At 36.6% G+C, this 12,431-nt stretch overlaps 1 protein-coding gene across 13 annotated transcripts in view; it reads left to right on the plus strand.

Annotated features, from left to right (window-relative positions):
* Positions 1–12,431, plus strand: part of TENM3 (teneurin transmembrane protein 3) — a 1,088,270-nt gene that overhangs the window by 1,003,420 nt on the left and 72,419 nt on the right. For all 13 annotated transcript variants that reach the window (XM_079141831.1, XM_079141840.1, XM_079141843.1 and 10 more), the window contains one exon: positions 4,573–4,719. In XM_079141831.1, the coding sequence (XP_078997957.1) occupies positions 4,573–4,719 (147 nt within the window). The remainder of the gene's footprint in view (positions 1–4,572; positions 4,720–12,431) is intronic.

The following is a 12,431-nucleotide window of genomic DNA, read 5'->3' on the forward strand; positions in this document are numbered from 1 at the left end:
ATTTTTAAATATATGGTATTATTTTTATGGTTATTGTTCCTAATGGCTTCTTACAACATACCTGTGTTTTTCTGATTATTTCCTGTAGTAGCTTCTATAATGATGTTTCTATTGTTGCAATTATTATTTTTAATAATTATGTGAACCTCATACATTGACATCTCCTTTTAACTTCATTATTTAAAACCAGGCTTTTGTGGTATTATCAGAAATTTTATTCTTCAAGACCAAAATACAAGTTGTTGTTTTTCCCTTTTCTCTCTTAGTTTTAAGCTACAACAATGACTCTCTGTGATATAAAATGCAAATGATAAATCTTGGTATGTTTTTCTCAGCACACATAGTTTTATTATGATTGGTTTTTAGCTTTTTGTGAAACTTGTGTTGAATATTTTTAATATTTAAAATGCTTTATTAATTTCAACATACTGTAATTTTATTTTTTTGACTTGCTGTAAATTTAAATGTATTTTCTAATTTCAGCTCCTCTTTCAGTATTCTCCTGACCCAATGACACACTTACCTTGACCTGTAAATTCATCTGTTGTTTTGCATAATCGATTTTTTGCTAAAATAATGAGATTGGCTGATTAGAAATGACTCAGTCCTCCTCTAACACTACTAATCCAGATCAGAATTAAATTGTGTTATTTTAGTTGCATTATCTGAAGTGGTCCTGTTATAAAAGCAAAAGCAGTGTTATCAATTTTTATAAAGCAAGAATTTTTATAAACTAAGATACTACCCTGTCTGAATCAAACACTCCAGAATTTTTGATGTCACTTTATGTTTAGGTCATTAAATGAACTACTATAGGGTTCTGCTAGATTATGTAATAATCTAGAAGAAATTATTCTAGCATTATGCAGTACTACATTTTTATCTTAATGTTTGAAAGATCATCTTTACCAAGTTATCATGGCAGAATAGGACCTAACAGTATTTCTTCCTTCACCTTAATTTCCCTTATAATATATTGCCAATTAGCCATAAACATGCTTACTTTTAAAGGCAATTCAGAAGCCTCTAATGGAATCCTGTGGCAAAGGGAAGAACACTTTTATATACACTGTACAGATGTGTCAAAGCCATTTATGGCTTTGTTTACGCACATGACACAACTACTAGACCTGAGTGTCTCATCTGAAAGTTACAGTGTAAATCATTCTGTTAAGAGTTCTCCTACCACTTGCATGTCAGTAAATGAAAAATAATCAACACAAGCATCTTTGAAAAGCAATTTAAGATCATTAAAAATGTATGAATCTTGACAAAGCAAGAAGATTTGAGGCTTATTAAGAATATATTAGGTCTCTACAGTGAGTGAAGGGAGAGAGGCATTTATATCCCTGTCAAGAGAAAAGGTGTAGTCTGATTGTAACCTAAGGAAAGACAAACGGACAGGGCAGGCAAGACACAGTGGAAGGCTCAGTCTTAATCCTGACTGTTCCTACAAACCTTAGAAAAGAAACAGAACCTGCTTTAGGATGATTCCTGAAAAGAAACAGAATCTTAGAACACTCCCTGTTTCCTAATGGACTACATATGTGATACTTCCTGTCAGTCTGGACTGCAGCCAAGGGCTACTGCAGAAATCAGAACTTAGATGTGCCTTGCAATAGAATGTAAATATATATTACATGAGCTCAAGGACTCTTAATCTTTATCTTTTTTCTTTTTTTCTTATTAACTATTAAAGTTAAATATTCATAGATCTCATAGTTGTACATTTCCAAAATTCTCTAGTAATAAAGACTGATTCCATTTGTTTCTACTTAGCTCTAATCTTGAACGAGGTCCAAGCGGAGTAAAGAATGGTAGTGTTAGTTTACCTGGATAATCTTCTCAAAAGTGCTGAGTATTTCCTGGAATCATGACTACATTTACTAAAATGTGAATATATTGCATTTTTAGAAGATATGAAATGCCTCTCTGTCGTGTGATGTCTTATGTCAGCTGCAGCGACTCGATTTGCATGTAAATTCTGAAAATTTCCTTGTCCCATGTGACACTTCTGAAATGTCTGTCTGTTCTTTTTTCCTTTTTAATTTCCCAAGCTCACTATTTGGATAAGATAGTTAAAGGTACTGTATACTTGCTCTTTGTCGACATATCTACATATATATCTATATATAACCATGTATCAGATTGCACTAGGTGTGACCAAAGACTGTTTTCCATGCACATTTTTGTAAATTATAAATCAGGCTTACATTACATGAAATGCCTTGAATTTAAAGTATCGAGACTTAAATGTCTGTGTCTCATTTTTATAATTTTGGGTTATCACAGATTTCATTCCTATGTAAAAGCATTAGTTTTTCACTAGAACCCCAAACTGAAGATTATAGTACATTTGCTGTTTTTTGTTTATTTTATTTTATTTTATTTTACTTTAAGATCTTCATTGTTGGCAATTCAGCTAATGGGCTTTAAATTCTAAATTAAAGAAACATAAATACTCTTTTATCACAGAATAAGAAATTGTCAATCTAAAGAAGATTCTGGTTAATATATGTTGAGAGAAATCTCATCGATCCTCATATGGAAACTTCTTTGGCTTCAGTGTTTCAAAATATATGTGATATCATAATTTTATGTTTTGTTATTTTTCAAGACTACAAAATATCATGCATTCTCTTAAATCAGAACTGATCCCATTGCTCAGCAGAAAACAGCAGATCCTCATGTCTTCAGTTCTTGTAGAAACAAGTGGAGAATTTTTTTTTTTCCAGAAGAGAAAATTCCCTTCCCCTTTCTCCTCAAATTGCCTATTTTCTATTCCTTGTTTGTGCTTTTCATTAGAATATGAAAATATTCATGGCAATATCCAGGCTTTCATATAACTTCTGTGTGCATGCAATTAGCTGCTGCACCTCTTTGTCAGTGGGGCAATTATATCTTTCTTTTTCGTTAAAAACAAAATATATCCATAAAGAAAATTCACTTTTTACCTATTGAATAATCCATAAATACAGATGGTAATTGTCTGAAAGAAAAGAAGCAGCAAAATTAATCTCATCCTGACCTGATGGTATCTAAGTAAAATTTCCTTACACTCTGCCTTGAGAGGCTTGTCAAAATATTCTTCTCTCTGTTAACCCTGAAGAGACAGAACATCTCTTTGAGATATTTTCTTCTCAAGTTCCACAGTGGAGGAGGGGAAACCAATTCTTGAGTAATACTTTTAATGCAGATTTTAAATAAACATCTTTAAACAGATGGTTCCCTTAAATTTTGTCACCAAAACAAGAGGAGCATTCTAATGATAAGAAGCTGTATAAAAACCCCAAATGCTAAAGCAAGTATTTGTATTAATATATATTTTATGCCAAATTATAAATAACTCTGTCCAAAGAGATCAAATTAATAACCAGCTCTTCTTAGGCTTTTAGAGCATTTATATCCTTGCTTCTGTCAGTGTCATGTCACTCATAAATAAGAATTCCAGAATCTATCTAAGTGTCATCCTCATAAACTGATCATGTTGGCTGCATGCCAGATATCATCAGTAGGAAGTGGCAACAATTGTTTTTTTTTTTATTTTTTTAATGTCATGTTAGACTGAAACAATTATAGATTTTGGATATATTAAATTATTTTAATTGTTTCCCAAATTTTCCCTCCTTGCCCATAAAAGCAGACAAGATAGGATATAAAGGTAAAAGCATAAAAGCCTTAGGGAGATTGTCACAAAATATCACTCTTCGCTATCTGTCTTGAAGCACGTCACTACCGTGTTTTTGTTCAGTCTATCAATGTTTTATTGTGGTCCTTATGGTATTTCATTTTGTCCGTCCTAAGTAATCAAATATGCACAGCTATTACATTTAGTTGGAAATCCTGTCGGTCCTGTCCCATCCGTATGCAGCCTGAATCCTAATGTTTGTTAGAATAGATGCTAAGCTGCTTCACTATTTCCTGGGCTTTGCTTATTCTGTGAAAAGGAATGTACTCTGGGCATAAAGTATAGTCATTAATATTGGCCTATACTTTGTGCAATTATTTAATGCACTGTAATTTCACATGAATATTCGGCAACTCCAAGGCCAGATAAAATTAATGTTCTCTTTTTAACATCATTCATAAACTCATCCCCACTTTCATGCTCTTGAATTTAGAGGGAATTTTTTAAAGCAACAAGGTGCTTTAAGAAGTCCTGTCCTAAGCAGTAACCAGTAATGTTTACAACAGATTAAAAATCTAAACAAGGGATTCTGAAATTATTTTCTTGAGATGCTTTTATACACCATATGATATACCTTGTTGCTTTGCTAATGGGAAAAAATAAATTAAGTTAATTTTGTCTGGCCTGCTGGTATTTAGTGGATCCTTGCATATATTTCTGTCCTGCACAGGTAAGTGGTGTCTCAAGGGTCAGGCCAATCAAAGATGCCACTTGGATAAGAATTAGATTCCTTAGATAATGTTGCTGTTTCTATCCATGTGCAATTACAGTATTTGTGCTGTTTATAAAGGCCTGTTCCCACTAAGTGTCCCGTATCTGTTTATTTTAGTTGCACAATCTTTCAATACTCAAATCACTGGTGTTTTCCTTCTTTGTCTCGACAGAGGGTTGTCCTGGCCTGTGCAACAGCAATGGGAGATGTACACTGGACCAAAACGGCTGGCATTGTGTTTGCCAGCCAGGGTGGAGAGGAGCAGGCTGTGATGTAGCCATGGAGACTCTCTGCACAGATAGCAAGGACAATGAAGGAGGTGAGAAATGCTGAGCATGAAAACGAGTATGTGCCAGAGCACAGGTTCATAAGTTACAGTGAGCCCAGAGTTATCTGTTGCCAAAAAAAAAATCTGATCCCCATAGATTAGATTGATTGAAAAAAATGTATGAGTGCTGATGGAATGACTTTGCTCTCTATTTTTCCTGAAACAAATGTGAGATGATTATCGTTCAGGGAAAAGACAAGGTAACCAAGCTACTGTATAATGTCCATTGTTCTCTGTTCCTTTTTCTGATCCCCAGGTGACTATCCTCCTCAACTCTAGTATTTAGGGCTCTGTGAGTTGGGAATTCTAAAGCAGTATTTTAATAACTAAACATTCCAAGAGATGCAAGGCATTTCCCAAGCCCTCTTGAAAGTCATAGATGGAAAGAATGAAACAGTGACAGGGACAGTCCCCCTGGAGCTGCACTGCAGTGGCTTTTTATCCTTAACTCTATGCTGTTAAAAAGAGTGTGCTGTTCCACCCAATTTGAGCCCTGGGCTAAAAATAATTATCCTCCCCTTTAAGTACATCCCCCCATGCAATTGTATTTTAATTTCAGAAACTAGAGAATGAGAATTGGTGGTGGTGAAGTTGCCCCGACAGGTGTTCAATTTTGACATACCTTGACATACCTGGAGGGTTTAGTTGCTCTGTGGGCCTCTGTGGTCACCTACTCTGTGACTCAGATGTGTTTCCCTCCCCTCTCCTCCACTTCCCTGTCTTCTTTGGAAGGCCCACATGGACAGGAGTATAGGCTAGAGAGTGCAAGTTTTGGAGGCAGACAGATCTTCACTCTACCATTTGATGATTATGTGACCTTAGACAAGATTCATAATCTCTTTAAACCTCCGTTGCTTTATCTATAAAATAGGAATAAGAGTTTTTGAAAGGGTTAAAAAAATGTATGCAAAGAACATGACATATTGTTGGACCCAGCATGCTATAAGGTGACACCGATATTGTTTAGTTTCCCTTTTGCTTTCAAACTGCTCATCTTGATGAACTGGAATCTGTAGAAGGTTGTCAGAGAAGATTGAACTGCCTTTTCCCATCTACATGTGGAGTGGGCTTAACTGCTGCTCTCTAGGAGGCACAGTAACCAGAACCAAAACCTGCCCCCCCCACCCAACTCACATCCCCGCTCACACCCTCCCCAGGGCCTGCAGCCCTCTCCAACCAAACGCCATGTCTCTTATCTTCCTGTCAAGGAGCTATAGTTCTCCCCTTCACTTTCTAGCATCCTGCTTGCCATCTTCCCTGTATTCTTTTACGTGGACTATCAAGACTTGAGACCCTAATTCCACACACAAGCCTCCTTTCCTCTGCCCCAGCTGAATTTAAACAGTCTCTATCCCTCACAGCTTTTCCCTGCTAATAATACCTCATTGCCTGGGCTCCTCCTAACCACGTGCTATAGAAATGGCAGCATGAATCCTCTCAGAGCCACAGCCCAGATGGCAACCTTCCTGGTTGCTTTCCTCCAAAGAGCCCCTACCCTATTGTTTCTATTGCCTGGGGAGGAAGAGAGCAACTCTTTCTCCTTGATCCTGTATTTCAGATTTTGTCTTCTAAAAAGAGATTATATTGAGGAGGTTCCACATTCTCTCAGAGGGAAGCAAACTACAGGGCCAAGTCTGCAGAGACCTGGCAGAGTAATTTAGGGGCTAATCAACTCTTTAGTATTGTTATCAGCCAAGGAGGCTTTTACTTTTCCTCAAAATTTATCAACTGTGAATTGGCCTCATTCCCCTTTGTTTATTCTTATTAGCATGAAACTATGCTATCTCTAGGCTTCCCTCTCTAAGGGGAAATCTGAGCTGATAGAAGACCTCCTGTGGATTCTCTACTTATCTCACATAATTTGTATGCCTGTCCCTAACCTAATTTTGTTGATCCTTCTAAGAAGGAATCTTAGTGTCAGACTCTACATCCTGAGATTGTAAACTGGGTGCCCTATAACCCAAGCTAGAGGGTTATTTGAACTTATGCATGGGTTATGTGCATAGAAACAATATTTTCCACATCAAAATTGAGACATATAATCTGGCAATCAAGGGTAACCTGATATGAGAACAATAGAACACCAGGCTTAAAAGTAGGACAGTACTGTAATTCTAGAACCAAAGGTGACCACAGTGATATGGAGCCATTATCTAAACTATATTTATTGTCAAAATGGTGAATTAGCCAGAAATAACTAAGTCATTTGATTTAGCATATTAAATAACTAAAAAGGAAGAGAAGATGAAGAGGATGATTCAGCTCTAGTCATGAATTAAACATTTTATATAAGTTGCTACTATACTGTCATTTAAGCAACTTTATAGAACACAATCCTCATAAAAGAAAGAGTAGTTTACCATTCCCAGAAGTGCAGTTGATAATATAAAAAAAGTTTAGAATAGACAGCTCCATATAGGGCAATAGTTAAATATCTTCTGAGGCCAGGCCTCTTCCTTAACTTCAAAATATACTTTCCTTTTCCCAGTCAAATGTGCCCCAGCATCAATTGTCTAATTCTAAAGATCCTCAATATCTAGATCTCACTAAATAGGTGTCTCTTTGCCTCTACGGCCCTCCCCTCCTGCTTGGTCTCTCTACAAGCCTTAAGGGAAAGCAGCCTTAGAAGGGAGGCGTAATGAGGAGGCCTCATGAGGAGGAGGCGTAATCGATTTCTAATAAAACAGATGGGGGCCGTTCATCTTTAACCACTCTTTCAACACCAGTACATTGACAAGAAGTAAACCTGCTGCCTTATTTCTTTAAGATTCAAACAAGCAGGTGTTATGTACACCAGGTAATGTAGCTCTTCAGAACTAAGGGAGATATTTTACCTACCCATACAAGGTCCCTGACAAAAATCTCCACTTGATGGAATTGGCAAAGTCGATCTACTTCTCAAATACAGCTCCAGGTATCGAACAGAGACTGCTGGAGCAGATCATTTGAACAGCAGCAGGTGATAGAATAGCAGACTTTTTAATCATATAGTGGAAGTTAGAAGCAGATGGGCATTGGAGCAGAGAATGTGGATAACATCTCCAAATGGTAGCAACTCACTCCTGTCCTGTCCTGGCTGAGCAAGCTTTCAGCGCAAATGATCAACAGCAACAGCACATGCCTAGACTTGGCCTATCCGTATTTCTTTTTCAATTTCAACTCAAACCTGTGAAGTCAATTCCCCTCTACATTGAGCCATTTCTTATTCATATCCCAAGACTCACTCTGATCGTGATGTTGCTAAGGTCGGAGCAAAGAAAGGCAGAGAGCCAGGAGTTGGCCACTGTTACGGGATGGGTGATCTGGAATCAGGTAGAAGACCAGGACCCTGTACTGCTGCTCTCTTTAGTTCCATGAGAATCTTTCAGTGGGCCACCTGATGGAGATCCATTCTGTCTCACGCTTCCAAGAAAATCTTTTCTATTCTTAAGATTGTGTACTGTCATTCTTACCAGAAAAAAATCTCTGGTTGCACATGAGAGAAATCAAACTCAAATGATTCTACCCTTTAAAAATTCATTAGTTTGTATAACAGAAAAAAAATCAGACACAGCTGCATCCAGGTGTTTGTATAATGATACCACAACCCTGGGTATTATTCATCTGTTAACTATGGGGTTTTTTTCTATGTTGGAACCACTCTCAAGCCAACTCTTCCCCAAAATGGCCACCACAAACTCAGGGTTTACATTCCACTAGCAAAATACCTCAGCACAAAGTTTTTCTAACGTTTTTCTAAGTTTCTCTGAGGCTTTGGCCTGGTACTGAACCTCGCTGTTTTAATCAGTCTTTGTCACTTCTGTGACAAAAAGATCTGAGAAAAGTTTTAGAGGAGGAAAAGTTTATTTTGGGGCTTACAGTTTCAGAGGTCTCATCCATAGACAGACAGCCTTAGGGCTCCATTCCTTAGAACTCGAGGTTAGGCAGAACATCATGGTGGAAGAGGGAAGTGACTCACAAGATGAGGCAGCAGAGAGATTCCACTCACGAGGTACAAAATATATACCCCAAAGGCACACCCCCAGTGACACACCTCCTCCAGCCACACCCCTACCCACCTTCGGTTACCACTCAGTTAATCCTGTCAAGGAATTAATTTACTAGTTGAGTTAAGGCTCTCGTAACACAAGCATTTCTCCTCTAAACTTCTTGCACTGTCTCACACATGAACTTTTGGGGGATACTTCACATCCAAACCATAACACTCATGATCTGAATTAGGTCACCTGCCCAAAGGAAAATTGAATTGCTGTCACCAGAAGGGATATGGATGCTGGGCACACAGAAAAACAGATTCTACTCCAGAACTATAATTAGCTCTTCATGGCATTTAGCCTTAGTATAATCAGAGAATATACTTTAGTAACTTTTTCATGTAGCACAGACTATTAATTTCAGAATAGAAAAGTTTCTGTTTTTTATCTTCTCCCTTTCCCCCAAATTTATAGTCTTTTCACTTGATAGCAAGAAAATCAATGCTGAAATTCTGACATCCTTTCCTAATTCAAAGTTGGCAAGACAGTTGTCTAGTTCTGTCTCTATACCTTTATAAGCATCATTGTTTTTACAATCTTCTTACTAAGAATCTCATTCAACAGGGGATTTCTTAACTCCATTAGCTGCCACTGCAAGCTGCAGACTATAGAAATGGACACTACACAGCACCCCTTTATAGACGCTTCCCATCACAGACATCACCCATAGCTAGTGGTCCCACTATGCAATCATCAAAAATACAATTTGCCAAAGATAATTGTTTTCAAAAATTGAAATGAGTCCCCAAAATGCACCATCTTTGGCAGTTGTTACTGTGTTCCCATCTTTCTTCTCATGAAGAAGATCTAGTCAAACTTTCCTTGGTAATCCTGTTTCCCTTTCTGGTTCTCCATTGGATAGGTTCCCTATGGGGACCTCAGGCAGGGGATGCAGGGCCTATCCTGGAGACTGGATGGTTGAGGGCATGAGAATGACTTTAAAAGACCTCTATGAAACTTTGTTCAAGAATGGTGGAATGCCAATACGTCACTCCTGCCAGAATAATTCATCTTATTTTAAGAAAATAGAGTTATTTCTTGTTCTTCAGAATTACTTTGTGGGGTGTATATCAGGAAAATTTACCTTCAACAGGCATATTTAAAAAAATTTTAGGGGCTGGTAATGGGAGAAGAGATTGCAATTCAAATGGTGATGTAGAAATTAGAAATGATAGATTATTAAATAGAAATAAAAATAAAAATGAAAAATTCAAACTAAGAAAAATGTGCTAGAGGTAAAACAAAGAAACAAAAAGGAGCAAAAAATGGATGAAATTTTCATATAAGCAGCAAAATAAGTATTATGAATGCAGGTGGTCTAAGGATGGAGATTACCAAATAAAAATAAAGAAATGTTTGGAATAGATGAAAAAATTTGAGCAGGAGGATAAGATTATTGATTGAAACTATTGTGTTATCCAGAACCAAATATAAACGTTAAGTAAATAAAATGGCAGGTAATAGCACTAGGAAGGGAGAGGAAATAGTTGATTGAAAATAAAAAGAAGAAAAAGAGGAAGTAATTTGCAAGAGACCCTAAGTATGTCCTAAAAAGCATCCAGGTATTTATCAGAATCTCAGACATTAAAATATATTATCCTGGTAGATGATGACTGGTATGCATTGGGGGGAATTACTATTAGTTTGGAAGACTACTAGATCCTACGTTAGGAGAGAGATTCCAAACCCTTTTGCTATCCACAGAATTTTTAGAGCACAGTAAATCCTATTCTGGAAAAAAGAAAGCCAGCTTGAACTCTTAGAAGCAAAAGCTTCCAGTAGTTTCCTTGTAGGACATAAGGAACATAAGGTTTCACCAGTATATTTTAATGAGTTTCCAAAGGAGAGAAAAATCAGAGCCACACAGATTGGAACTAAAAGTCTCTCCTGTATTTTATACCCATTAGCTGCCACCTCAAGCTGCAGATGGTAGAAATGGACACTGCATAGCACCTCTTCAGACGTCTCCCATTACAGGATCTCCGGGTTAAGAACCCCTGTATTAATGGCAAGGGCTTTTCTTAGACTCAGCACATTCATGTTGCATTCTCATTGGTATAAGAGCTTCACACTGTTGACAGCTCGATGGACATCTTCTATTCCCCCTTCACTGAATTTATATGCACATTTGTGCTTTTTAAATTAAATGGAATAAGTACCATTATAAATTTGATTCTTCCAAATAGTACATCTTAGAGATTTTTTTCATGCCAATACATATACACCTATCTCACTCTTCACAACAAAAACATGAATGTACTAATTAATTTTACCACTACTACAGTAATAACAATTAAGTCATTTCTATTTTTTTTGTTGTTGTTACTAGCATATAGGCAAATGTGCAGTGAATTTGGGTGTGTGTCTGCATATCTATCTTTGTGTAAATGAACAAATATTCTTTAGGACATTTTCTTAGAAGTGAAATCTCTGGGTCAAAGGCTATTTTAATTTTTAATTTTGATAGCTACTGCCAAATTGCCTTACAAGTAGGTTTCAACCACTATAGACTTCATCAGTATCAAAGTGCTTATTTCTCTCATGTCTGTACATAATCTGTACTTAACCCATAGTCTGCACATAGTCCTTTTACATAAAATTGTTCAACAAAATGAAAAATATGAATTTTTTCTGATGAGCGAAAATGACTCCATTTTATTGCTTTAATTTGCATTTCCCTAATTACTACTTAGATTGATGATTTCTCCCTGCTGTGCTGGGGATGGGACCCAGGACTTTGTGCATGTTAGGCAAGTGTTATACCACTGTGCAACATCCCCAGCTCTGGATTGGTGATCTTGATACTGGTTTCTCAACCTTTTGTATTTTTCCCTTGATTTTGTTTTTTGTTTTTTGGTTTTTTTTTGTTTGTTTGTTTTGTTTTTTGTTTTTTTTGGCAATTTCTTATTTATTACCCACGTTTTAACTGAGTTGTTTGACATTTCCTTTGTTCTCAGAATTTCAATAAATATCCTTCTTATTGATTCTTTGCTAGATATGTTATAGTTATTTTGTTCCAGATTTTCACTTATTTCTTAAATTTGAAAATTATGGTGTTCTTTACCATGAATACGAGTTGATACGAGGTAAATTTTTATGAAACTTGTCTTTTCCTAGGTCATATTTTCTTAACAATGGCCTTTGTAAGGTTATGCATGGTATTATATACATAACATTTCTTTTAATACTTTTCATAATCTCCTGGATGCTTAATATCTAATTAATGAAGAACATTTTTAAGGACCTAATGAAGTAAAAAAGAAACAGTTGTTTAAGGATTAGTAAGTCTACAGGTAGGGAAAGGATATTTTTAAAAACCCAGAAGGGTCTCTGATGTGCTATGAGGGCATGATTTTGACCTGTTTAGATCTCCACAATTTTTAGGAACTTTATTCATCCTTTCTTTTGTTCGGCAAATGTTTTAAATGCCTACTTGGAACCAAGAAGTATAGTAGATACTGCAGATGCAACAGTGAACTTGATTAGTCTCATGGGGCTTAATGAATAAACTGTCTGAGTTGATTTCTGAAGGAGTGGAGGGTGCTGGTGGTAGTAGGAAGGAAGTTACGGATCTCTATCCAGAGGAAAAATCATCAGGAAAAATCTTGTAGGCTATGGGAAAGAGTTATACCTTTACTCAAAAGGCACTAGAGACCTAGTAAAGGAGGT

The sequence above is a fragment of the Sciurus vulgaris genome (genome assembly GCF_902686455.1).
Source record: "Sciurus vulgaris genome assembly, chromosome: 5".
Taxonomy (NCBI): domain Eukaryota; kingdom Metazoa; phylum Chordata; class Mammalia; order Rodentia; family Sciuridae; genus Sciurus; species Sciurus vulgaris.